General features: G+C 39.5%; 3 protein-coding genes and 1 long non-coding RNA gene across 6 annotated transcripts; all 4 read left to right on the top strand.

Moving 5' to 3' along the window:
- The first annotated feature begins 1,145 nt into the window (after positions 1–1,145).
- LOC130171210 (uncharacterized) lies at positions 1,146–3,399 on the top strand. The gene is made up of 4 exons (XR_008828098.1): positions 1,146–1,641; positions 2,245–2,359; positions 2,530–2,595; positions 2,763–3,399. It is a non-coding gene; the product is annotated as an uncharacterized LOC130171210 (long non-coding RNA).
- A 2,525-nt stretch (positions 3,400–5,924) lies between these two features.
- Positions 5,925–11,094, top strand: caiap (CARD- and ANK-containing Inflammasome Adaptor Protein). Its single transcript, XM_056378586.1, has 4 exons — positions 5,925–7,092; positions 7,221–7,404; positions 8,251–8,473; positions 8,566–11,094. Exons 1-4 carry the CDS (start codon positions 5,925–5,927, stop codon positions 9,313–9,315), a joined length of 2,325 nt encoding a protein of 774 aa, XP_056234561.1. The 3' UTR covers positions 9,316–11,094.
- Positions 11,095–11,377: 283 nt separating this feature from the next.
- On the top strand, positions 11,378–16,394 carry si:dkey-86e18.1 (uncharacterized protein LOC557342 homolog). 3 transcript variants are annotated; one of them, XR_008828143.1, is made up of 7 exons: positions 11,378–11,482; positions 11,628–11,668; positions 11,763–11,837; positions 11,951–12,140; positions 13,322–13,777; positions 14,425–14,506; positions 16,261–16,394. XR_008828143.1 is itself a non-coding variant. In XM_056379555.1 (6 exons), the coding sequence occupies exons 1-6, from the start codon at positions 11,416–11,418 to the stop codon at positions 16,299–16,301; spliced, it is 870 nt and encodes a 289-aa protein (XP_056235530.1). In that variant the 5' UTR covers positions 11,378–11,415; the 3' UTR covers positions 16,302–16,385. The 3 variants fall into 3 exon arrangements, 2 of the variants coding, with proteins under 2 accessions (XP_056235530.1, XP_056235529.1); XM_056379555.1 differs by lacking the exon at positions 14,425–14,506 and having other exon boundaries at positions 16,261–16,385; XM_056379554.1 differs by lacking the exons at positions 14,425–14,506; positions 16,261–16,394 and having other exon boundaries at positions 13,322–14,412.
- On the top strand, positions 16,123–18,533 carry faslg (Fas ligand (TNF superfamily, member 6)). Its single transcript, XM_056379557.1, has 4 exons — positions 16,123–16,506; positions 17,115–17,157; positions 17,271–17,333; positions 17,418–18,533. Exons 1-4 carry the CDS (start codon positions 16,123–16,125, stop codon positions 17,834–17,836), a joined length of 909 nt encoding a protein of 302 aa, XP_056235532.1. The 3' UTR covers positions 17,837–18,533.
- The last annotated feature ends 7,590 nt before the right edge of the window (positions 18,534–26,123 follow it).

The following is a 26,123-nucleotide window of genomic DNA, read 5'->3' on the forward strand; positions in this document are numbered from 1 at the left end:
ACACACGGCTGCTCTGACTCTCTCGCTCTCTTGCTCTCTCGCTCTCTCTCTCTCACACGCTCTCAATCACACACACACACACACATACACACAAAAGGATGAAACAGCTACATTTCAAAGCCAGTTTTGAATACAATATTGATGCTGTTTACAAAATTAAAATAATGTGAAAAAATAATTTTATACCGATTCAGCTCAGAAGAAAGAGTGTATTATTATATATTACTATCCTGCATACTTATTCAACTTATTCATCTTCCGTAACAAAATTTGGGCGCATAACTAGTCCCACAGCTTTGAGAAAACCCAGACAATATATAGGCAATGTCAATACGTGCAGCTCTTTCGGGAATGGTGTGCTATGACTTTCAGGGATTCGAGTAACCATGGCGACTTAAATGGCAATAAAAGGCGAAGAAAGTTCCCATAGAGAATGAATTGGGAGACGTCGTGAAAACGACTAAACCCACCCCTCTTTGGAGCTGTACTGCTGCATCATACTTCAACGTAGAAAAAAAGTTTAAACATTAAACGGGTCACAAGACTTGAGACTCTTTTGGGTTCAATTGGTATTTTCACAAATTCGCAGTTTACGTTTTGTGTCATTTTTGGACAGTTTCAGATTTTATAATGGGTGTGTATGGCACTGAACGTTCAGAGCTAGTCTGGATGACATTACGTGCACTCTTACTGCCATCCCTGAAAGTTTTCCTAAATCTTTTAAATCCCACAATTTTTGGCCTGTATCAGCCAGTTTTGGTCTAATTCTGATATATTTTATAGTTTTTGAGGAAATTCCCCCGAAGTGCAGAGATCGCTGTCCAAAGCTCCCATAGACGCCCGTGTTAAACTGAGCTCTAAAGCTCTTGCCCTCGACGAAGTAAAGGGAAGTTTCTAAACTGCGATAAAACCTCAACTGTAAACTGTAGGTACACATAAAAGTTTTCAGTCTCTTTATTGAAGCCTTGGGACGGCAATGGTGAGGGGATCTTTTCAATAGGACTTGCAGTTTTCCCTCTGAGATGAAATTTTCAAACACAAGTTTCATCTTAAAGGGGACATATTATGCAAAATGCACTTTTCCGTGGTTTTCTATCAGTATTATGTGTCCCTGGCATGTCTACGAACCCCCCAAACATGAGAAAAGTCCATCCTCTCCGTCTTTTGCTTTCTCCACCTTTCAAGAAATGTGTGCTCAAACGGGCGAATTGGAGATTTTCCCCTGATGTCGTCAAGAAGGGCGATGCCACCTCCCCCCGGGTGGGTGACACTCCCCGAGCTAGGTGTGTGTTCCGCCCACTGAGTCCGTGTTGCAGACGGCATCGTTACTTCCCTCCCGAACACTGGCTTTCGGTAGAACAATGTCGAAGGTACGAGGGAAACACAGTAGTTGCTTTGTTGTTGGCTGCACAAACCAACACAGAACTCTTTTTTTAACCCCTACACCCGAGGATCTGAAGACCCGGTGGATTAATTTTATTTTTGATGGAAATGTACCCGCTCCACTCCGTGTGTGCTAACCATTTCACCTCGGATTGCTTTCTCAACCTGGGCCAGTACAATGCAGGATTTGCTACAAGTCTCAAGATAAAGCTTGGATCAGTACCGACTGTCCGTGACCCAACTTTGAACTTGGGAGCTGTAAGTTTTACAATTTTATGTTGCTTTACTGTATGTTCACGAGAGCCTGTTGCGTGTGTTGTTAGCATGGCAGCTAATGTGGCTAACGTTTAGCATCGTCGACACGCAGCCGGGTATAGCCGGGTACAGATTGTATGCAATTCTTCTGCTTGGTATCGCCGTGTGACATTGCTTAGAGCCACCCTGTTAAATGTATTATACTTTAAAGGCGTTTTAGCTGTCTGTAAAGTCAAGCCGGTAAAACTCGGACTAAAAATAGGCTCTGTAGTGATTAGCATAGGTGTCCGGGCTTGTTTATTAGTGCTGTGAAAGTTATTTGTGCGAGTCATGCCTTATGATGGCCGTTTTAACGTTTATATCATGTTTACAGATACAGTGCCTGTAGGGAATATCTAGATAAGCGCAGAGTTAAGGGGATATGTCCAAGGGGATAGTCTGTAATGCAGATTTTTTGCATTTTGCACATATAGTGAGCTATTTGCAGCATTTACAAGCTATTGACAACCCAATTTACACACAATTGAGTGTATTTGTTGTTATCATTTTTGCACTGCTTGCAACTGTTGCCATAACTACTGCCTCTGTTTCCTCTGTTCATGCCAGCACATCAAGTGCATCTATACAGCTTCCTGCAACAAGGGATGTTGCATGCCAGACTGACCCACTGTAGGCACACAGTTATCCTTGAAGACTCTTCAGCCTCACATCAGAAGTACAGGTCTGTAGCCATCTGAAGTGCATCTACTTTCGATAAACCTAAGTCATTTATCAGTCTTGGAATAATGTGCAGATAAATGAAGCTGTGGTTACTTAGAACTTGTGAGAGTGTGTAGGCTAAGGTTTCTGTCAACATTAACATCTTTGATTTTCTCTTTACTGTACCTCCAGACTCCTGACCGACCACAAGCCCAAACAAAAGAAGGAGAACCACTGTTCAATGTCCAATTTCCAAAGGTGTGTTATATTATTTTATTTTTCAACAAAAAAATGTTTTGTACACATTGTATTAAGTATTGCACGTATAATGTTATGACAGTTCCATCAACAACAAAATACAGTAAAGAAAATGTCAGGAGGTAGTTAGAAACAGACTTTCAGTCATTGTTTTGTAAAAAACACAGAAGCTGCTTTGGCCATCCCCATCCCAGAGGACCTCACTGCACAGTTCGAGCGGCCTGAGAGGAGAAGGAGGAGGTCATATCCAGCTCTGTGTCCCGGTTCTATCATGGGCCAGTCTAAAACCCACGTACTGGCATGTGGCGTCAGGAAACTCGGCATGGATGCGCAGGACCACGCAGGCTGGAATGACGACCCAGATTCTGCGACCAAGGAAGCCCCAGCACCAGCTCACAAAGCTCCTATAGACTAGATACCTGTATCGACTAAAACAACTGGACAGGGCATTTAGTCTTGCAAACATATATCTATGATGTGTCTCACAAATTTTTTTATGGATCCAGTGAATCCTACAGTTTTTTTTATTATCACTGATTATAACTGCTTCATTTGATGTAAATAAATACTTGATTGTTACTAAAGAAATGACTCCTGAATTCATATATTATATGCACACTATCTGCTGATAGAAGAACTTTACAAATCAAAGAGCAGCTAAACTAATTCATTTGAGGGTGTGTTACTCTATTTGTGGTCTGTTATTACCATTGTAAAATTATGTGCACTGAAGTAAAACAAGACTGCCTAACATCTTTTATTTAGATTGAAACTATGTTTTAACAAAGAAGCAAAACATACTGGTGTATTCCTCTCAACCATAAAGGACCATAGTCAGTGCGGTACATGTTGCAGGCAGAACACAATGAGGCAGAGCGGCTCCAACCCAGGATGGTCTACCATACATGGTAAATCTTCGTCGATCTCCCATAGCCGTCTGGTAACCTACAGTGAATTGCAAATGGTAAATGCTATGGTTTATTATTAATGTAATGTAATCAAAACAAATTAGTGATTAGTTTGTGCAGTGAGAATGCTACCTGTGGTATCTCCTAGCAGCAGATGTTCTCAGCTTCTGTGGGCATGGTCACCAAAATATAAAGCTTATGAAATTAAAACACTGACACACAGTGGAGCTAAGGTGGGTAAGAAGTAAGCTTGGCTACATATTAAGCGCATATAACATAGGTAATTTATAACATGTCACTTATTGCATATAATGTGGAGCTTGACAACAGTGTAGTGTAGAAAACTGCACAGTTTAGTCTTTAACGAAAGATTACTGTTGCTGTCAGACATGTTTATGCTGATTTACAGCTTTCATTGTAATACACAAAATAAATTTACTACATAAAGGAAGATGTCATGATGAGCATCTCTGCTCAAAACATGGAGAAAAATGATTTACTTTGTCAGCAGACATTGAACATTGAACACCTGTAGCAGTCCACATACAACAAACATTTTCAGACTGTAAAAGTATATCTAAGGAGGCATGACAGGTAACTACATTACACAATTCACAATAGTGCTTATTTACCAAAAGAGCTCCCAGTAACATTAGCTACCTAGCTACATGTTAGTAACTGTGTGCCGGCACTCATCAACAAACTGAAAATGTAATGTCAAAATACACAAAATTGGATACCAACCATTCAGAAACGTCCTGCTGCAGTTGTAGAGTTTTAACTTCTTCAGCAGCCTCTCCTTCTGGGTCAGATTCTGGATAAAAGTCGTGTGGTTGAACCAAATCGCTACCGTCGCCGGTCACGGTCACCGTAAACATTAGAGCATGGTGCCAGAAGCCCGAACGGCAGCCCCTTCCGGAGAGGGGCGTGGTCAGGCACAGCTCATTTGCATTTAAAGCTACAGACACAGAAACAGCCTGTTCTGAACAAGGCTGAAAAAGAGGGGTTTACAGGCATGCTGAAATATAGGATCGGAGTGGATTTTTTAGCAAGAAGCTTCAAAGACAGGCTTTGGGGACCTCTTATTCAAACTTGTTGAAAAGGAGCATAATATGTCCCCTTTAAAAGCTATTGCGGCCTGGGGAGACAGAGGGGATTGTGTGTGTGTGTGTGTGTGTGTGTGTTTCCCTCCTCCCCCTAGTGGCCACAGTCACCATAGCGTATGTGTCTCAGCAGGTGCTACTGACAGTTACCGGGCAGAAATGAACAAGCTGTTTCATATTGGCTAATTAGACTCATTAACTCTAAGCCTTATAACTCGGGTATGAGTTAAGTGAAAGTAAATCAACACGGTGTATTTGTGTGTACTTGTGTGTGCATGTTGTTGTGAGGTTCTTTGTGTGTGTATATATGTTTTTCAATAGTTGTGAAGACAAATGTGGTTAAAAACCATTATTGTGAGGTCATTTTGTCTGATCCTGACAACTTCAAAGGGCTGTTCAAAGGTTAAGCCGAGGCAGTTTCTAACACCACGTACACACATACATTGACAGACACACGAACACCATCACCACCTTATAGATATTAACTGTATAGGTGTCTCAACCTGGCAACACAAGCTTTTCGGATGCTCTATGGTAGACAGCTCTACTGACACACACAACAACACACACATGCACATTGACAGACACACACAAGTGCGCAAGTGCAGTTGCTGCCCAAACTTTCACAAAACTGACTGTGATTGGCTAATTAGACTGATTAACTTTTTTTTACTGTTGTCCATGTTATTCTGTTCTAGCAGGAGAAATCACAGAAGCTTTTCCAGATCAACTTCTGTTATGGCATGCACATGTGTGTATACATGTCTTGCTATGGTTTAGGGACAAATTTAGGTTCCAAATCATCATTGTGAGGTCACTTTGGCAAGTCATCATGGTTTCAAAGAGCTTTTTGAGGGATACCTGCAGGGACTGAGGTCAGAGTTAGGATAATTCTCTACAACATGAATGAAACTCAAAGTAACGTCCTCTGTAGAGATTGAAATGTGTGTGATGGATACGCACCAAACAGCAGGCACATTCAAAATTTCTTCAGGAATTTTTTAGTTATTATTATTAGTATTTCAATTACATACTATAAAATCACTGTATGACCACTGTCATAACTACCGTGCTGCATCAAATGAAAACAAACAATGTTATTTGGTCACATAATCTCACAAAGGGCAGGTTGAGCTGGACAGATCTGTACAGTGAATGGCCTCTGCCCGTTGCTAGGGCAAGGTATTTTCCTCAGCAATAAGGAATGAAACACACGCATACACACACAGCCAGAACAACAAGTTATAACAATGACTTGCTGACTATGTTGGCTAAGAACACCTTTAGTTTTCTACTCAACATTCCTAGTGTATTTATAATGTTCAATATAATCAAGGGTTTTGATGCTCAAGCAGCATCAAACTATATCAACCCGTATGCTGTGGATGTGATCCGGACAAAGAGAAGGGATCTGGTTTATGGGATCTCACATACTGAGGATCTACTGGATCTACTGGTCACAGAGGGGGTCATGACAGCAGCCAAGAGATCCATCATTTTGACCATCAGGACTCGCAAAGATCAGAATTCCAGGGTCCTTGACATCATGGAGGCCAGAGGTGAGAGGGCATGTCGGAAGTTTTTCCATCCCTGTCTTATGTTGACAGAGCCCAACATTTACCTGCAAATCAAGACCTATTTGGGGAATGTGAACGAACATATTAGAGACACAAGCAGACAACTGATTGGATATTTGCTGGAGAGGGAAAAGGAGGGAACGGCAGGAATTGCCACCCAGACTCATAAGAAGACTAGTAGTTTATTTCCCATTGAAAAAACTAAAAGATTTAGCCTTGAGATTGAAGACAGCAGCACTGTGCCTCTGGAGAATGAGGCGCCACAATGTAAACCAGAAAACCACATTCACAGGGTTGCTACAGATGGAGAGCAGGTACTGCTGGAAGAGCTGTTAGAAGAAGAAACTAATATTAACATTGTCAGTTCTTCCAATGAGACTCTTTTACATGTAGCTGCTAAGCACGGGCATCTATCCATCATTGAGCTTTTGACCCGTAAAGGAGCCAGACTGGAGCTGCAGGATAATAATGGTCACACAGCTCTTCACAGTGCAGCCAGCTGGGGTCACACAGACATAGTCAGGGCCCTCTTAAAGGCTGGTGCCTCCATCTACACTTTGGATCTCCACAACAAAACTCCCATTCACCTGGCAGCAGAAAATGAGCACCTGGATTCTGTGAAAGTGCTGGTGAAGGAGGAGGCCAAGCAGTCTGACAGCCACACACAGGACATGTTTCTCCACATGGCAGCCACAGAAGACAATTGGAGGCTGGCTGAGTTGCTGCTGCAGACTGGGGCCGCTGTTGATGCCAGAAACAACTTTAACAAAACAGCTCTGTTTTATGCAGTTGCTAGGAGCAATGAGAAAACCGCGAGTGTCCTCTTAAAGTCAGGAGCTAAAGTTGACTATGACATTATAAATGAAGCCATTAAGCTCAACCAAGAATCAATTCTCCGCCTGCTGCTTGGTGAGTTTTTTCACCAGACTGTAACACTTACAGTAATGTTACTTCACATCTTGAATCCATATGCAGTAGACTTCTTTTGTGAGGTGTTAATTATACTTAAATAAAGCTATGTTTTGTTCAAACCACAGCTAATGCCAAAGAGGTTCTGAGTGAGGAAGCACTGGGCTCTGCTCTCTTCTCAGCTGTTAGACAGAACCATGATAGAGTGGTAAATGCTCTGATAGACAGCGGAGCAAATCTGAACCTGTGTGACAAACAGGGATACACTCCTGTCCTGTTGTCGGCTGAGCTGGGACACACTGAAGTCCTCAGGTAACTGTCCTCCAACAAGGATTTAGTGTTGCTATAACATACTGACATGGCTCCTTTACACATTCAACTGGAGGGAATCTGATTAGTTTGGGGTATTATCAGTGACTTGATTTTTTTTGTTAATACCACAAAGAAAAATGTTTACCCTTTTCTCTCTCATCCTCTTCCTCTAAAGTAATCTCTTTCCATCGACTGTTGGCGGTTGAGGTGCATGATCCACAGAAAGACTACAGAGAAAAAACATGTAGCAAGAGCTGAGACAATTGATTTATCGGTTAATCGACTGACAGAAAATCAAATGGGTGTTATTCTGTTAATCAATCAGCAGTTTATGACCATCCACAAGAAAGAAATGCCAAATATTCCCTAGTTCCAGCCCCTCAAATAAGTGTAAGGATATGCTGCCTTTCACTGTCCCATGACAAGGACATATTCGATGTTACAATTTAAAGCCTGTATCTGTATCTCATTGCTTAAATTATTCTGGCATAAACATAAGTGACAAATGAAAAATTGGTTCAGTTACTGCAGCCCTTTCAGCCCTGCAATTTCAGTGCCCTCAGAGGTCAGATCTGTGGGGAGGAGGGTGATGGGGTATCTGCAGCATAAATAGTATATAAACTTCAAACTTAAAATTTTTTCTACAAACCATGACATGTACAACATAGCATGATATATTAACATGTCTTAACAGCAAGCACACACAGAACATACACAGATATGGAGTTCCTTCTTCCTATATCATATCTAATTTTCTATTTGTCTATTACTGCAGGTCTTTCTTGTTACTAATTATGCACCGTATGTTTTCTATGTTTCTATGTATGACCTTCTTTTTCATTTCAGAGTGCTAGTAGCAAAACAGGCCAAACTGGTTGCTACTTTACCTGACCTCTCCTCAGCCTTGCACCTGGCTGTTCACAGTGGCAGTGTGCCCATAGTGCAGATATTGCTAGAAAAGGGATTAGACTCCAATATCACCGGACCTAAAGCTCTAACCCCTCTACACCTGGCTGCTCAGTGTAATAGATCAAACTTAGTCGGTCTGTTGGTAAAAGCTGGAGCACAGGTAATTATCAAACCAGTTGGTGATTGGTGTCAGTTTTGCAGATAGTTACTGTAGTATGTTTGTGGAGCCTGAGAGTTGTGTCATTTCTTTAGGTAAATGCAGTTGCCCAGGACGGACTGACCCCTCTGCATTTAGCCAGTCAGCAGGGCCATGCAGACGCAGTGATCCAGCTTCTTCGAGACAAGGCAGATCCAGGAGTGAAGGACAGGCTGGGGAGGACAGCTCTGCACTGGGCAGCCTCTTCCCAGGGAGAGAGCAGTGTGGTGGATTTGCTGCTGTCAGCCAAAGCCAACCCAAGCACCACTGACAATGAGAAAAGAACTGCCCTCCACCTGGCTGCTATGGAGGGGAAATTAGACGCTGTGACTTCACTGTTGTCCCACAAGGCAAAGGGAGGGGCCAAAGACATGGATGGCTCCACAGCTCTACATTACTCAGCAGCTGGTGGGCATGCCAGCGTGGTTTCAGCTCTTCTACAGTCACTCAACAGTAAGGGGAGGGAGGAGAGGAATGCATGGAGGAAAACAGTGCTTCATGTTGCAGCTGAGAAGGGCCATGACAGTGTGGCTGTGCTGCTGCTGGAGGCGGGGGCAAAGATCAACACAACAGATCACAGTAAAGACACTCCTCTGCACTGTGCTGCCAGAGGTGGACACCAGGAGGTAGTAAAGACGCTTGTAAACTGGGGCCAAGCTGGGCACATGGGACGGAAGAAAGGGGTGAATTTGCAGGCTACAAATAATGTGGGGAAGACACCACTGCAGGTGGCGGAGAGTGGAGACACACCAGAACATGAGAACATTGCAACTTTACTCAAGAGAAAGATGCTTCTCACCAAGTAGAGGGAGAGAAGTTAAGAGAAAATGTCAGGAGCTGAAAAGTTAGCTTAATGATCGTGATATTACCAATCATAACCTGTGAAGATATGCTCCTTTTGCATAAATTACCTGACAGATAAAAAAAAATTAAGATAAAAACAAAATTCATTTAAAACAGCAAGTATGTAGCAATGACACATAATTCCCCATGTCTAAACTATCCATACTACTGAAGTGTTCTCGAACGCCAGTTCTGAAATAGACTTCCCTGAAAGGGTACAACAAGGAAACAAGTATTTTGTCTTTAGATCAGTATCGCATTCAAAGATTTCAAGTCAGAAATATGTCTTCTTAATGTGAATTAGCCATCAAGCTTAGATGAAAAGAAAGAATCTGGTTTGTAATGTGTGCATAATGTTGAAAATGAATTTTACTTTGGTTGCTGTGTGCCGACTTCTTTTTAGCCGGAAAAATGTGGTTAAAGATGCACAAAACATTTTACTTATCATCTATATAACAATCTGCAAAGGTGCTAGTTGTGATGACTATGGTCTGATGACGGCTGGTGATGCACGTCAGGTTTCCAATGAAGTCTTTCTTTCGGTATGGTTGTTGAAAAAAAAGATCAAAATGCTACGTGACTGACACCAAAACTACGTGAGACTCCCCCACACCACGACCATCACATCACTTCTGCATTCTATGAATCAGTCTACGTATATCAGAAAATGCAAGATCATAGGCCAACATCGGCCTTATATAATATGCCCCTGATTAGGGAGTTGGGTGGAGGTGTCAGGCCTGGGTCTGCACTCACTAGCACTACACATAATACTACAGTTATTAATTTACACTAGAGCAGCATTCCCCACCACACATAATAGAAAGCCTAACCCTAACCCTAACCCTTACTCAGACTATTTACACTACACCAACACTATTTTAATATATTAAACCCATATCTGTCAGCTTATTTTCCACATCAGAAACTATGTCTATGATAAGAAACTCAGAATTTACATTTGAAGAGAAGAATTCATCTGTTGCAACTGGCCTGATGCCTGTAGACAGTTGCACTGGTCTCCTGGGACAGTTGCAACATGTATATGTTTTACATACAATGTACAGTATTTATGAAAATCACAGTTCATTTGTTTTGTTTGTACATAGACAAGGCCTGTCCTATGTGACAACGTTGCTGGGCTTTCAAATGATTAAAAAAAACTGGAGCTGGAATATTATTTTTTTCAAAGACCTCAAAAAGTTCAAAACAAAGCAAAATTCTGGATAACTTCATTTTATCTTTTCATATTTCATTTTTCATTTCATTTCAAGTTTTGTTTAACTAATTTGACAAAATAGGCCACCACATACGCACAAGTTTCCTCACATGGCATGCTGTCCACGATGCTGACAAAAATATGCCTATAACTTCTCATGACCTAGAAACAAGTCACAAAGCTAGGATGTAACCATGGTTAAACCACGTGACCACACTGTTCTCATGAAGCTCATTGGAGCAGCAGAGAGTACGTTTTTCAACCACACCAGTCCATAGCAATATTTTGACTGATCGTTTTACACAAGGAGGAAATGATTGCACCTTTAAAACAGCGTCAATATTTATTTATCCATAAGGTTCATCAGGATGTAATGTACCTTTTGTTGTTGTACCTGTTTTTGTATGACTGTTGAGTATGGAGACAGTTGCAATATAATAAAATAGACCAACATGCAACATGATGCAACTGTCCCTGCTCCCACCAGCCATGATGAAAGTGATTAAAGTGATGATTAAAATGACCTAAGATTTATTTTTTTCATGCAACCAGTCAGGACAGACAGTATAACAAGAACTGTGATCATAAAAAGTGTTAAACACTAAATGGAAGTTACTATCAAATCTTCAGAAAGGAAATACAAAATAGAAAGCACAGACAGCAATGCACTAAGCACAATAGAATAAAATATTCTGAGTATTTTGCAAAAAAATGTGATCATGCAAGGCAAGTGCACTTTTGATAACTTAGCAGGTTGCTCTCGCGGTATGTAAGTGTCACGTGAGGGCTACTATGTGTCACGTGACGTTGTTTTGGCTGCGCCAGACTCACGAGTAAAGTGAAAATGGCGAGAAATGAGGAGAAGCAACAGGGGAGACTGAACAGACTGTGGCTTCAGAGAGAGAGAGAGGGTAAGCAGCTTGTAGCCAGAGCCAACACGGACCTTTAATGCTGATAAAATCCTCCCGCTGTGCGGAAGACTAACTGTATCTGTGAACCGCTGCAGTAATGCTAAGCTACAGTTGTTTCATAAGTCTTTCTATACTTCCTGTACAGAGGGACGCCTCAAAGATGTGCACGAGCGGAGACCCAAGCTGGTAAAGTAATTCATTTTTACCAAGTTGTTAATATTTCACCTCATGTCACGTTTACCTGGAGCAGCTTGTTTCAGCCGAACCTTTTCTTCCACAGTCCACTCTTAATTCAGCTTCTTCTGTGAAAAAGTGGATCCCCACCATTAAGAATGATATAGAGTATTATTTGCAGGTAAGTGAATCAATTTAAATGTGTGAAATAGATTCTAATGCAGTGCATAAGTGATTGTTGAAGATTGAATTCTCCTGGTTCGCCTGTTTTTGTTTGTTTTTTTTTGCTCCCAGCAATCCCAGCTTTCTCATTACCCAGAGAGGAAGATAGCGGAGTTCCAGCTGCATATTGAGGCTTTAGAAAGAGAGTATAAAAGCTTCATTGCCAAACTGCGAGTACTTGACCCTTCCTGTAAACACAAGCCGTGGACTCCTCGAGCATACTGCAAAAGGAGAGCAGAGACTCAAGACTCTTCGAGCATCGGTCAGTGTGTTCAAGGCTGCGACTCACCTCTTACATAGCCTACTGTAAATGTTGTTGAGAAATGATATATTGCAGTGCTCAAACTACTTGTTTCATACATCCAGTCCTAGAAATCCAGTATTTACCTTGTTCTCTGCACCTTCCATATAGTCAAAACAGCAGCACAATTACATCTATCATGCTATCTATCTGTACCTATTTAAGTAGACCATGAATTTAAAAAAGAAGGCAATTACCTCCACCGAGGAGGTTATGTTTTCACTCAAGTCTGTTTATTTATCAGCAGGATTACACAAAAAATACTGAACCGATAAGTACTCAACTTGGTGGAGGAATGGGGCATGAGCCAGGGAAGAAGCCATTCAATTTTGAGGCAGATCAGTGTCATTTACTATGAATCTGATTTTATTTTTCCCCACTGAAGTCTGGTGTATGTTGTTTGGCATTGGCCTTAGCTGAGGCAAAAAGTACGGAACTGATTTGCACCAAACTTGGTGGAGGGATGGGGCATGGGCCATCTCCACTTACTGGCCGTTTCCAGTAATATTTCATTTCCTCAACATTTTCATTTGAAATTTCCTTCAGTATTTCACCTTGGTGTAGGTATGTGCTCTGCTGAGTGCCGTTCTTGTTACAGATAAAAATTCTGAGTGCTGCTAAGATGTCACATTTGCACCTTTTCTTTTGCTTAATATTTAGGTGTCACAGTTTTAAGTGTGTGAACCTAAATTTTTATTAAAATCCAATAATAATGCTTCTATACCAGTCACCATTTTTAATATGCAACAAGTTGCACTTACCCCATTCCAGTGGGCAAGTTAAAAAAAACAAACGCAGCAAGACTCCTCCTTGAGATAACTGTGGGGCAAGAGCCTGTCCTGTTAAAAAGTAGCGAAGGTTTTAGCATATAAAACATTCATATTTTGTATATTTATGTGCAACATACTCACGCCATGTCTACTTGTGGGTCTCCTGGGTTCTGACCCACTGCTAGAACTATTTTGAGAATGTGGAGTAGAAAAAACCCTCTCTGCCAAACATAAGTGTAACCAGGAACTTTCTATTGCTAGTACTTGTCTAATCTGTGTTGAAATTTTTCATTTTGGGTGAACTACTCCTTTAAGACACCAACATCTTACCTTTCCTTTCATTTCTCTATGTGTTGTCACTCTTGTTCGCAGTCAAAACCCCTCGACGCAGTGAGTCACAGGAGGACAGCAGTCAGTTGAGTGGAGCTGACAGTGACTTGGACAGCAGTTGGACAGGATGTCACAAAACCTCAGCCACTGAGAGGCAGGGAGCCCTCAGCTATTCGGAGACCAGATTTCAGACCCCTGTCCCCATCAACCTGGTGTCAGAAACCTCAGAGGCAGTCTGTGCAGACCAGGACCAGCCCCTCTCCTTTGACCGGACACGGCTAGCAGTGGCCACTGCTGCGTTCAGAGGACTGTCAGCTCAGCTCGGCTCCTTTCAAACACAGAGCCTAGCCAGGGTGCTGCAGTCTGGCCTGCCAAACCTCAATAATTCTGCATCAGGACAAAAAATATTTACATCGCAGAGCAGGAGTAAAGGCACAGAGAACGATGACGGGACAGTGATGAGTTTGGTTAATGGACAGAAAGGTGGAGTCCAAGCACGTAAGTCAGACTGTGAAGCAGCAGAGAGGATACCTGAGAAATCATGGAACAGTAGCACAACAGAGGAGACGTCTGGTCATGTCCTGGGACTAGACTGTTACTCTTCTTCCGATGACGACTGTGACACATGATGTTTTTAAATCATAAAATATACTGGTCCACAATTTTCAACATTTTAATTTACAGTGAATTGCATAATGAAACCTCTCATGTCCTGTGTTCATTCAAAGGCTTCCTAAGTGGTGGGTCTCATTAACAAAATATTAATATGATAATTGTAGCTGCATTTTTGAAAATGACATAGTCAGTTTCCTCTCACTTTTAGTTCTAACTAAATCCTGAAATTTGTTTTGAAAGATAGGCCTACATTTGATGCCATACTATTTTTTTGGGGGTACTATTTAACTCTCTTCTTCATACATGAGGAGTGTGAATCACAATTACAGGATATGAGAATGTGAAATGCACCCCCATGTGAGAATATGACGCAGTTCAACAGAAAAAGGGTCAAATGAATTATTGAATTGACAAAAGATATGTTTCAGTTTCCAATTAAAGCCAGACTCGCAAAACCTGCTGTGTGAGAGGAAAAGTTATGTTGCTTGATGTCGTTAATTTCGGGCTGAGAAATTCATTGTCATTTTCAGGCATTACCTGATTCATCATGACCACAACTAGCTCCGTTATGCAGCAGAAAGGATGGCAACCGTGAGAAGCACAGAGTAATTGGTAAAGATACTTGCTGATTCAGTGATTCATCACTGTCTGGTTGTATTAAGTGGAGCAGAAACACAGAACACGGCCTGGTTAGACCCCAAACCCCACCCTCCCACCTAACCCACTGTGTGCTGCTGCTGCTGTTGCTGCTGCTGCTGCTGCTGCTACTGCGAGGACCGCTTTCAGCATGACACTTCTTGGAAACAGACACATCAGCTTCTAGAAAACAGGCCCTGTGCAGTTTATGGTTAAGTTAGACGTAGTTACCCTTTTAGTTAGTGTCATATACACGTTGCAAGGTGGGTTTCCCTTTCTCTCTGCAGGGGCCAGGAAAAACGAAACAAGACTTTTACAGCAGTGGTCAGAGCTTGTGCCTGAGGTCTTCCTTTGCAGTTACTAAAAATGTTTTTCATAATATGCAATACTGGCTTAGCTTAACCGTTGATGTGAATCATAATGATAGAACCCAAAGTTTTAGTGTCGGTCTGCGTGAGAGTGCACTGCTGCTGCAGCCCCCCTCTACTGCAAGGCTGGTTTCTTGTAATTTCTTGTAATTAGTTCCTATCTGTGAGGTGGAAAAGTGCCCTTTATCAAAAACCACTGCAAGCCAAAGTGCGAATCACCAAAGAGCTAATAAATATCTGGAAACAAATTTTTTGGTTAAGCAGCAGATAAAAAGCAATCTCTTATGGAAACTGCAACAACCACAATGAAAAAGCAGTGTAACTGCCCCATATCCTAGGAAACAAACCTAGAGGTGTCAGAGAGACCACAGTGGTATTAACTCCAGACTGAGAGGGGAGGAGTGAGTGTTCAGCTTTCCTGTAAGCTCATCTCTGAGGTATTGGTTGGGGTTAATTCTCACCTCTGTAATTCATTGCTGTCTCTCTTGCTACCAGCTTTTCATAAGCAGCCGGCACAGAAGCCAGTGCAGAAACATAAGTCCTTTTCATGTGGCAGCCGCATCTTCCCACCAAGAACTACGCTGTGTGCTACTGAAACTGCTGTATCACTGTTTACCAACATACTGTACCCCATTAAGACTGATCTGCAAGAGTAATACATTAATTATAAAGCATTTTTGATTTGACCTACTCCTAAAGAAAAGTCAAATTCAGTACATGGTTCAGATTTGGAGGAGCACTTTCTGAAAACTCTGAAAAATCAGCACAGACCTCACAAAAAAGTCCCCAGGAATGTTTAAAGCATGTTAACTGGTTCACAAGACCTGTTATAAAATGCAGGCCAGATGACTATGTTTGTGGCTGCTGAATATTGCATCAGACCTATGGACAGGTTTCTGATGAGTTGGTGGTGCTTAGTGAGTAGGGGGTCACACAAAACCTGTATCTTCCATTCCCTTCAGCCTTGTCTACAGTTGTCTATATGTGCACTGCACAGTACAAAGATAGTTGAACTAGTACATTTACATTTATTCATTTGGCAGACATTTTATCCAAAGTCACTTACTGTGAGATAAAGCCTAATAAATTTCAGTATTGATACATAAATACCATTCAGCAAAGCAGGAGAGGAGAGGAGAAGGTGGGATAGAGAGATGATAGTTTTTTGGCTTGTGTGAGTTTGTGAAAAGTGATGTGCATGTGGGAGGGTTTTGTGGGTGGTGAATGCCTTGGCCTTTTAAGACTGAGGTGCTCAGACAACAGTACACACCTCCTTCATGCAGAAGCGATACATGCACACACAGTTTGTCTCACAGTAGGACCTGCAACATGAGCTGTGACCAGAGCTATCCCTTCCCACAGGTGTTCCTCGTGGATGGAGGTGGAAGTCGTCAGAACTCTGACCAGCCTCCGAGTCTTGTGCCCTGCTGGTCATTCCCGCCAGCCCAGGAGAGGGCGAGGAGCCGTGAGAAGAGTCGGGGCTTCATGGGAGTCAGCCCCAGTCTGGCCTTGGTCGTGCTGTTGCTGTTCCTGCTTGTGTTTGCAGCCCTGGGGTTTGAAGCCTACCAGATCCACAATATGCAGATGGAACTGAAACAGATGAGACAGGTAAGGAACCACAGGTTGTGATGGATATGGAAGAGAACATTGAAAAACCATATATGTAGTTTGAAAACCTGAGTTTTTACTGATTGGAAAAAGTAATGGTGCCTACAGCAGTGTGTACAATATCAAGAAGTAGTGAGGTGGTGAAGTTTTGTAAAGTAGTGAAGAAATTGCTGGTCAGTGACAAATAATGCAAATATTAATAGTGTTCCTTTGTGTGTAATATTTCTTGTGCAGTTATAATGGGGGTAAACTGCTCAATATTAAAAGGTGTGACTTGTCTCTTTTTGCACAGAGAGGGGGTGATAGGTGTAAAGTGGGAACGTGGAAAACTTGGTTGGAAAGTTAACTGAGAGCTGTGAGGTTTAATAATTAATTCACATTTGTCCTTGCCACCATTTGAAGAGTGAAACACCTCAACTCTGCTCTGACATTTAAAAATGCAAACCAAAGACTTAATCGTTCCATCTGTGGTCAGTGTGGACCAGTGAGACAGGATATCCTCTCTAAGTCAAGCTGTGAAAGAACTTTTAAGAAGACAGCGCTGAAGAAAAAAAAGAATTTGTGTGATGTGGTATTGAGTTTTCTCTGTTTCTTTCATTTCACTGAAGGATCAACCTGAGACAGAGTTTAATACAGCACAGAAGCAAATTGGTAAGTGTAAACATATCTCACCACACATAAATAATCCCCTACAAAGTGAAAATGTTCCTAAAACAAAAATGAAAGGAAGAGATGATGTGATTCTAATCTGAGGGTTGTTTCAGGTTTCCCTGAACCTGAGGTGCGTGGACAAGACACAGACAACAGACCTGCAGCACATATGATGGGTAACATTCTTTATTCACAGTTAAGATATACTCTGATTGTTTTTAATCTGCACATATGGTAACATCATGTCTCTCGTCCTGCAGGGCGGATTGAAAGAGGGGAATTCCGGAAGACTTTGCGATGGGAGCCGAGGGTAGGTCGGGCGTTCGTATCTGGAGGAGTGACTTACCAGATTGAAGATGGTGGTCTGCAGGTCAACGAGAGCGGACTCTACCACATTTACTCACGAGTGGAGCTGATCTTTAGGAACTGTTCCCCCACATCCTCGTTCATTCACTCTGTGTTTTTGAGGAGAGCGAAACATTTGTCACCTCTGACCCTGATGGAGGCCCACAGAGCAGGTTTCTGCTCCAAGCACCTGGAAAACTCTTGGACCACAGAGAGTTACCTCAGCGCTGCCCTAAAGCTGCAGAAATACGACAAAGTTTTTGTGAATGTATCGCACCCCTCTCTTCTTAGTCATGCACATTATGGCAACTTCTTTGGCCTCTACAAAGTCTGAAGATTTTGGGGAGATGAGCTTTTTTTTTTTTTTTTGATATTTACTCAAATGAAAGAATGTAAACTGCTCACAATGTCTCAGACAGGAGTGAGTCTTACTCATCACTTTACCCAAATGATTCCTATGTTGAATGTTATTCCGATGACCTATAATAACTGCACGGAATATGATGTTAAAACCATGGTCAAATATTGCACATTGTTTTTATTGCCAGCTTTTTAATTTGTGGTTAATTGAAGCGATTTCCACACCTATTTATAAACAAATATTGTGCCTTATGTAAATGTTTTGATAGTCAGTTAACACTAAGATGCTGATTTAGTTGTAGCATTTTTCAAAAATATTTATTTTGGTGTGTATCTGACATTTATGATGTCTAAATGTGTGGTTATGAAACATAAAAATGATTTTATGATCATTGCTTTGAAGTAAATAAAAGAGATACTTAATTTCCATTTGGTGAAACAAGGAAGTGCTAAGTTAATAAACAAAGTCTTTCTGGTTGAAATCCAGTGGGTGTCATGTTTGAGTAGGTGATGTTCATGTAAGGAACACCCACATGGGTTTTGTTCATGAAAACTGGAAAGTATTTAGATAAATACATCATGAACTTGATTTCCATATATTCCACTGAGGTACAGCAGCAGCCTACTATGGAGAGGTGTTTTTTTTTTTGTTTTTTTTATAACCTGCCAGTTATAATCTCTACAGCAGCTAAAATGTGGAAAATAGTTACATTTCCTGGTTAATTGACAGTTTAAAATTTAGCGTACAGATCACCGTGCAGTGCATTTTCAAGGCTGCACACCTTTTTTTTTTGCAGTTTAACACCCTTGTTGCGCTGTATCTTTTCTGTTCACCACAAAGACACAGCCTGGGCACAGATGGGGGGATAAAACAGTTGCAGATTTGACGTATGTTTCCTTCCTGTGTGATTCTCATGAGGGTCTTGCATGTATGCAGGCTGTTCATTTGTGAAATACTTTCTGCTTCCTTTAATCAAGCGTGAAAACATCTGAACTCATTTATAGTAATTTTTGTCTCAAAGCTTCTCACAGTGAGATGTGAATAATCCTTTAAACGTGAACAAACCTTTGTATTTCAGTCATTTCTGGCTAAACCACAAATTACTCAGAGACTCTCAGTGGTTAGTGATCAATGGAAACAATAATGGACTCCTGTTTCAACAGTTTTGGTTTGTCAAAATGTACATGACACGTTTTTATGTACTGTTTTGTTTCCAATGAACATGTTATTGCAACTTTTAGCACAGTACACAACATTTCAGAAAGCAAATGAGCAAAACAAATCAACTGTTAATTTGTTAGTATGTGTTAGTATTTGTTTCTGTTTGAGTCTTTTACTCCAAGATGCAGATTCACAAGACAATTTTTTTCGGTTAAAACCGTAGATTTGTTCACTGTTTAACTCAGCAACATAATTCAACTGGACTGCTATCACCCAGTCTGTGATCTGTGTCTGCAATCAACAGACTTGTGGTTGCATCTTGTTCCAATAGTCACTTTTTACTCATCACATTACTGGCTGTTGAAAGTGACACCCTGCCTAAAATCTCTTTTTTTGAGTGTAACGAATTCTGTGGACCTAAACGTGGGTTGCGGCTGTAAAAGAAACAGAAAATGTGTCTATTTCCATTTATCTGTTTGGATCCATATCTGCATCAAACTACACACATGCTATAATAGTCATTTTTGGAGAGTATCTAAATGCTAGTGATATCAGAGTACAAGGATGAACTGTGCACAGAACAGACACAGTTACGGCCATTTCATTTTCTCATTTTGCAGTTACTTCTTTTTCCTTTCCGTCCCTCCCTCTTTCAACAGAAATGTGTTTATATTTGTAGAGTATTTGTCTCCAACTGACATGTTTTATAATGTGTAGCCTTCTGAGACACTACAACTAGACATTTGATAAATATATTCACTCAACTTAGGCAGACCAGAGGATATTTGAAGGCTTCTGAGACTTTCTACACCACCACACAGAAGGTAAAATATTTTGCAAAGCAAATCACATAAAGCAACTGAGTATGAAGTTCACCACTGTCATGCCAGAGCTCATGCAGCATTTGTACAAAAGCTAATGTTGAAAGTTGATTCATAGAAAATTTCTAGGCTATGATTGACAAATGCCCATTTGTATTGTAAGAATGAATATGTGCTAGAAACATTGATTTAAAAGGTAGGTTTACAAGTCGGTCTTAAGATAATAAAAGACATGCCCAGTTAAAAAACAAAGTTACTATGATGGCTGAAAGAAGGAACTTTGTGTTAAAAGGCTTTAATTTTCTAATATGCCCAATTTATCTAACCCAGACTGATGAAGCTTCACATTTGTCCCCCCCCCGTCTTGTAAAAGAATTGCATCAGAAAGTGATCTCTTTACAATCAATAAAAACAGTGTCAATCTACAGAAATGTGAGAAATTAAAGGGAAAATCCACATAAAGTGTCTTGGTAGGCTAAGGTCTTAGTAGGAGTACACTCTACAAAAGATATTCCCTTATTTGGTGTTTTGATGATGATGGTGCAGAGCACTAACACGTCGGTTCAAAATCCCCCATAAGTGTTCAGCTGGGTTGAGATCTGGTGAATGCAACGGCCATAGCATATGATTCACATCATTTTCACACTCATCAAACCATTCAGTGACCCCTCATGCTCTATGGATGAGCAAATTGTCATCCTGGAAGAGACCACTCCCATCAGAATAGAAATGTTTCCTCGTAGGATAAAGATGATCACTAAGAACAACTTTGTGTTTATTTGCAGTGACCCTTCCTTCTAAGGGGACAAGTGGACCCAAACCAGGCCAACATAATACCCCCTAAGGCATAACAGAGCCACCAGATCCCCTCACTGTAGGGTTAAAGTATTAAGGCCTATACCATTCTCAAGGTGTAACCCACACATTCAGCCGCCCACTTGTGGAGAATATGGTGAAGGATGACTCATCTGACCATATCATTTTTTCCACATCTCTGTACACCAGTGCCCATGGTTTTAGCACCACTGAACTCTCAAATGTGGATTCATCTTTGTAATGATCAGTCTGTGCACTGCAACCCGACTACAATATGGAACAGTTGATGGACTGTTCTTGCTGACATAGTCTTTATCTACAAGCCTATTTACTGAAGTCTTTCGCATAGATCTAAATGTTAATGTCCCTTTAGTCACTGTTCCTACTGAAACACCTGCCTGTTGAACATCTTTGTGACTAAAGCTCCAACCACAAATGCATCAACAGTGAACCCGCTTTCAAAATCACTTTTGAAAGTGATCTTTTTCTCATGTCGTCTTGATACAAAATCAGAAAAAAGACTGGGCCTGCTCAAACTTTTCATACATGCCACTGAGCATGATGGGATATTAGCTGCTTAATTGTACCATACAGTGCACCTGTGTGGAAGCATCTGAGGTCAGAGGAAACTTACGAAATACAAAAAAGTGAAAAATAAAACTTTAAGGAGACTCAAAAGCCTTAGATAACGTACAGGTTTTCAGTTTAGCCTTAAAAGTGTCCACGGAGGGGGAACACTTAATTAAACATCTAAACTGTTCCAAATCTTTGGGGCAGCTACAGCAATTACACAATTACCCTTTCCCCTTAGTCTCGACCTATAGCGACAGCCAGGAGGAGGTGGTCTGAGGACCTGATAGGTCTGGGGATGGAAAGGGGGAAAATGAACTCTGAGATGTACTGGGATGCCAGACTGTGTAAAGCTTTAAAAAAAAATAATAAAAGAAACTAAATTCGATACTTGACTGGTTGTGAGAGCACAGATGCAAGTGCAGATGAGGTGTTATCTTTCTTCCTGGTACCAGTAAACAGTCTAGCAGCAGCATTCTGCAAGACAAGGAAGCTAATGCACAAACAGATAGCACTGCAATAATCCAGCCGAGAGGAAATTAAGGCATTTATGACAACCTTCAGATCATTAAAGGAGAGGTATGGTTTGAATTTGGTGATGTTTCTTAGGTGGAAATAGAAATCTTTCACAACAGTGTTTTTAATAAAGAGAATGACTGACAGTGACCTCTCTCTCTCTCTCTCTCTCATACCTTGGGAAATCACAGCCCACCACTGAAGTGACTGATTTAATCACAAGTAGCCAAAAAGTTCAGATAAGTGAACTTTACTAAATAAAACAACAGGGTGTATAGGAATAAGCGGGTTTACATATATTTGTGTGGTTTCTGAAAGAGGAGAAATTAATGACAGAAGAATAATATATTACAAACTATTACATAAAATAACATCTTGCTTAATCAACTTAACTGTCGTGCTTAGCATTGCCACAAGGTGGAACTATGAGGCACAATGATGCCAGATAAGGAACAAGCAACCACTTATTCATCAAAGCAGGCTGAACTTATTAATAAATTCCCGCTATGAGATTCACACACAAGATAATGTGACTACAATATAAGGCTGAAATAGACATACAGCCAATGCAGCAAATTTGAAAGTGCAGCCATATAAGCAGCTTTTTTTTTTGGCGTTTTTATGCCTTGCTATAATATGACTTTCTATGCCTTACTATGGCTGCACGGTGGCGCAGTGGTTAGCGCTGTCGCCTCACAGCAAGAAGGTTCTGGGTTCGAGTCCCGGCCCGGCCGTGGGATCTTTCTGTGTGGAGTTTGCATGTTCTCCCCGTGCAAGTGTGGGTTCTCTCCGGGTACTCCGGCTTCCTCCCACTGTCCAAAGACATGCATAATGGGGACTAGGCTAATGGGATACTCTAAATTGACCATAGGTGTGGCTGTGAGTGTGAATGGTTGTCTGTCTCTATGTGTTTGCCCTGCGATGGACTGGCGACCTGTCCAGGGTGTACCCAGCCTTTCGCCCGAAAAGATGCTGGGATAGGCTCCAGCGACCCTACTAGACAATAAGCGGTAGAAAATGAATGAATCCCTTACTATAATATGATGTTGTTTGACATATTTATGCCTTGATATACTATAACTTTTCATGCCTTACTGTACTATGACGTTTTGTGATGTTCTATACCTTAATGTATTAAGACGTTTAATGCCTTATCATAAAATTATGTTTTTTTACGCTTTTACACCTTACTATATAATGAAGTTATATGACATTTTAATGCCTCGCTGTACTATGAAGTTTTTTGACATTTTATGCCTTACGATACTACGACGTTATCTGACGTTTTTGTGGACTTCTATGTTTTGACATGTTTGTGATGTAGCATGGTGGTACAGTGGTTAGATGTGTCACCTTCCAATCAGAAGGTCATGGTTTCGAGTGTCAATCATTGTTCCTTTCTTTCTGGAGTTTAAATATTCTTCCTGTAACTTCACTCCAAGTATTTCAGCTTCCTACTGCAGTTCAAAAACATGCACCTTAGGTTAATTGGCAACGCAGATTAATTATTTCCTTACCAAAACTCACAGTAAAGTAAGGCATGAAGATGTCATGCATCTTCATGCCTTACTTTACTATGAGTTTTTTTGACATTTTTATGTCATACTACATTAGGAGGTTTGTTGACGTTCTTGTACCTTACTATACTATAACGTTTTATGCCTTATTATACTATGACGTTTCGTGCCTTATTATACTATGACGTTTTTTGAAGTTTTTTTACCTTAATATACCCTAATGTTATGTACCTTATTATATTATAAAGTTTGTTGACATTTTTATGCCTTCCTATTCTATGATATGTTTTGCCTTACTATACCATAATATTCTATACCTAACTGTATTATGATGTTAAATACCTTATCATATTATGATGATATGATGCTTTTTGACGTTTTTATGCCGTACTATATTTTGACGTTTTATGACATTTTTATACCTTACTATACTATGATGTTTTTTTATGTTTTTGAGCCTGACAATACTATGACGTTTTTTGATGTTTTTATGCCTTACTATACTATGACATTTTATGCCTTACTATACTTTGATGTTTTTTGATGTTTTTATGCCTTACTAAACTATGATGTTTTTTGACGTTTTCTGCCTTACTATACTATGACGTTTTATGCCTTACTAAACTATGACATATTTTCACGTTTTTTTTACCATAATATACTATGATGTTTTTTGATGTTTTTATGCCTTACTATACTATGACGTTATTTCACATTTTTATTCCTTACTATACTATGACATTTTATGCCTTACTATACTTTGATGTTTTTGATGTTTTTATGCCTTACTATACTATGACGTTTTTTGACGTTTTTTTAAGATAATATACTATGACGTTTTTTGATGTTTTTATGCCTTACTATACTTTGATGTTTTTTGATGTTTTATGCCTTATTAAACTATGACGTTTTTTTACCATAATATACTATGACATTTTTTGATGTTTTTATGCCTTACTATACTATGATGTTTTTTGACGTTTTTATGCCTTACTATACTATGACGTTTTATGCCTTACTAAACTATGACATTTTTTGAAGTTTTTTTAAAACTATATACTATGATGTTTTTTGATGTTTTTATGCCTTACTATACTATGATGTTTTTTGATGTTTCTATGCCTTACTATACTATGATGTTTTTTGATGTTTTTATGCCTTACTATACTTTGATGTTTTTTGATGTTTTATGCCTTATTAAACTATGATGTTTTTTTACCATAATATACTATGACATTTTTTGATGTTTTTATGCCTTACTATACTATGATGTTTTTTGACGTTTTTATGCCTTACTATACTATGACGTTTTATGCCTTACTAAACTATGACATTTTTTGAAGTTTTTTTAAAACTATATACTATGATGTTTTTTTGATGTTTTTATGCCTTACTATACTATGATGTTTTTTGATGTTTTTATTACTTACTATTCTATGACATTTTATGCCTTAATATACTTTGATGTTTTTTGACGTTTTTAAGCCTTACTATACTGTGATGTTTTTTGATGTTTTTATGCCTTACTATACTATGACGTTATTTCACATTTTTATTCCTTACTATACTATGACATTTTATGCCTTACTATACTTTGATGTTTTTTGATGTTTTTATGCCTTACTATACTATGGCAGTTTATGCCGTATTATACTATGATGTTTTATGCCTTACTACACTATGACGTTTTTCAACGTTTTTATGCCTTACTATACTATGACGTTTTATGCCTTACTAAACTATGACATTTTTTGAAGTTTTTTTAAAACTATATACTATGATTTTTTTTAATGTTTTTATACCTTACTATACTATGACGTTTTTTGACGTTTTTTTACCATAATATACTATGACGTTTTTTGATCTTTTTATGCCTTACTAAACTATGACATTTTGTGACGTTTTTTTACCATAGTATACTATGACATTTTTTGATGTTTTTATGCCTTACTATACTATGACATTTTTTGACGTTTTTTTACCATAATATACTATGACGTTTTTTGATGTTTTTATGCCTTAATATACTATGATGTTTTTTTATGTTTTTTTGCCTTACTATACTATGACGTTTTATGCCTTAATATACTTTGATGTTTTTGGACGTTTTTATGCCTTACTATACTATGATGTTTTCTGATGTTTTTATGCCTTACTATACTATGACGTTATTTCACATTTTTATTCCTTACTATACTATGATGTTTTATGCCTTACCACGCTATGACGTTTTTCAACGTTTTTATGCCTTACTATACTATGACGTTTTATGCCTTACTAAACTATGACATTTTTTGAAGTTTTTTTAAAACTATATACTATGATGTTTTTTGATGTTTTTATGCCTTACTATACTATGATGTTTTTTGATGTTTTTACGCCTTACTATACTATGACGTTATTTCACATTTTTATTCCTTACTATACTATGACATTTTATGCCTTACTATACTTTGATGTTTTTTGATGTTTTTATGCCTTACTAAACTATGGCAGTTTATGCCGTACTATACTATGATGTTTTATGCCTTACCACGCTATGACGTATTTCAACGTTTTTATGCCTTACTATACTATGACGTTTTATGCCTTACTAAACTATGACATTTTTCAACGTTTTTATGCCTTACTATACTATGACATTTTTTGAAGTTTTTTTAAAACTATATACTATGATGTTTTTTGATGTTTTTATGCCTTACTATACTATGATGTTTTTTGATGTTTTTATGCCTTACTATACTATGACGTTATTTCACATTTTTATTACTTACTATACTATGACATTTTATGCCTTAATATACTTTGATGTTTTTTGACGTTTTTATGCCTTACTATACTGTGATGTTTTTTGATGTT

This window comes from Seriola aureovittata, chromosome 6 (genome assembly GCF_021018895.1).
Source record: "Seriola aureovittata isolate HTS-2021-v1 ecotype China chromosome 6, ASM2101889v1, whole genome shotgun sequence".
NCBI classification, from domain to species: Eukaryota; Metazoa; Chordata; class Actinopteri; order Carangiformes; family Carangidae; genus Seriola; species Seriola aureovittata.

Bases quoted from the DNA above. Each gene is read 5' to 3' on its own strand.
- faslg (XM_056379557.1), top strand. From the start codon at position 16,123: ATGCCTTGGCCTTTTAAGACTGAGGTGCTCAGACAACAGTACACACCT. The intron at 16,507-17,114 runs GTAAGGAACCAC...ATTTCACTGAAG, and splicing joins AACTGAAACAGATGAGACAG to GATCAACCTGAGACAGAGTT. The intron at 17,158-17,270 runs GTAAGTGTAAAC...GGGTTGTTTCAG, and splicing joins TACAGCACAGAAGCAAATTG to GTTTCCCTGAACCTGAGGTG.
- si:dkey-86e18.1 (XM_056379554.1), top strand. From the start codon at position 11,416: ATGGCGAGAAATGAGGAGAAGCAACAGGGGAGACTGAACAGACTGTGG. The intron at 11,483-11,627 runs GTAAGCAGCTTG...CTTCCTGTACAG, and splicing joins GCTTCAGAGAGAGAGAGAGG to AGGGACGCCTCAAAGATGTG. The intron at 12,141-13,321 runs GTCAGTGTGTTC...TCTTGTTCGCAG, and splicing joins TCAAGACTCTTCGAGCATCG to TCAAAACCCCTCGACGCAGT.
- caiap (XM_056378586.1), top strand. From the start codon at position 5,925: ATGTTCAATATAATCAAGGGTTTTGATGCTCAAGCAGCATCAAACTAT. The intron at 7,405-8,250 runs GTAACTGTCCTC...TTTTCATTTCAG, and splicing joins GGACACACTGAAGTCCTCAG to AGTGCTAGTAGCAAAACAGG. The intron at 8,474-8,565 runs GTAATTATCAAA...TCATTTCTTTAG, and splicing joins TGGTAAAAGCTGGAGCACAG to GTAAATGCAGTTGCCCAGGA.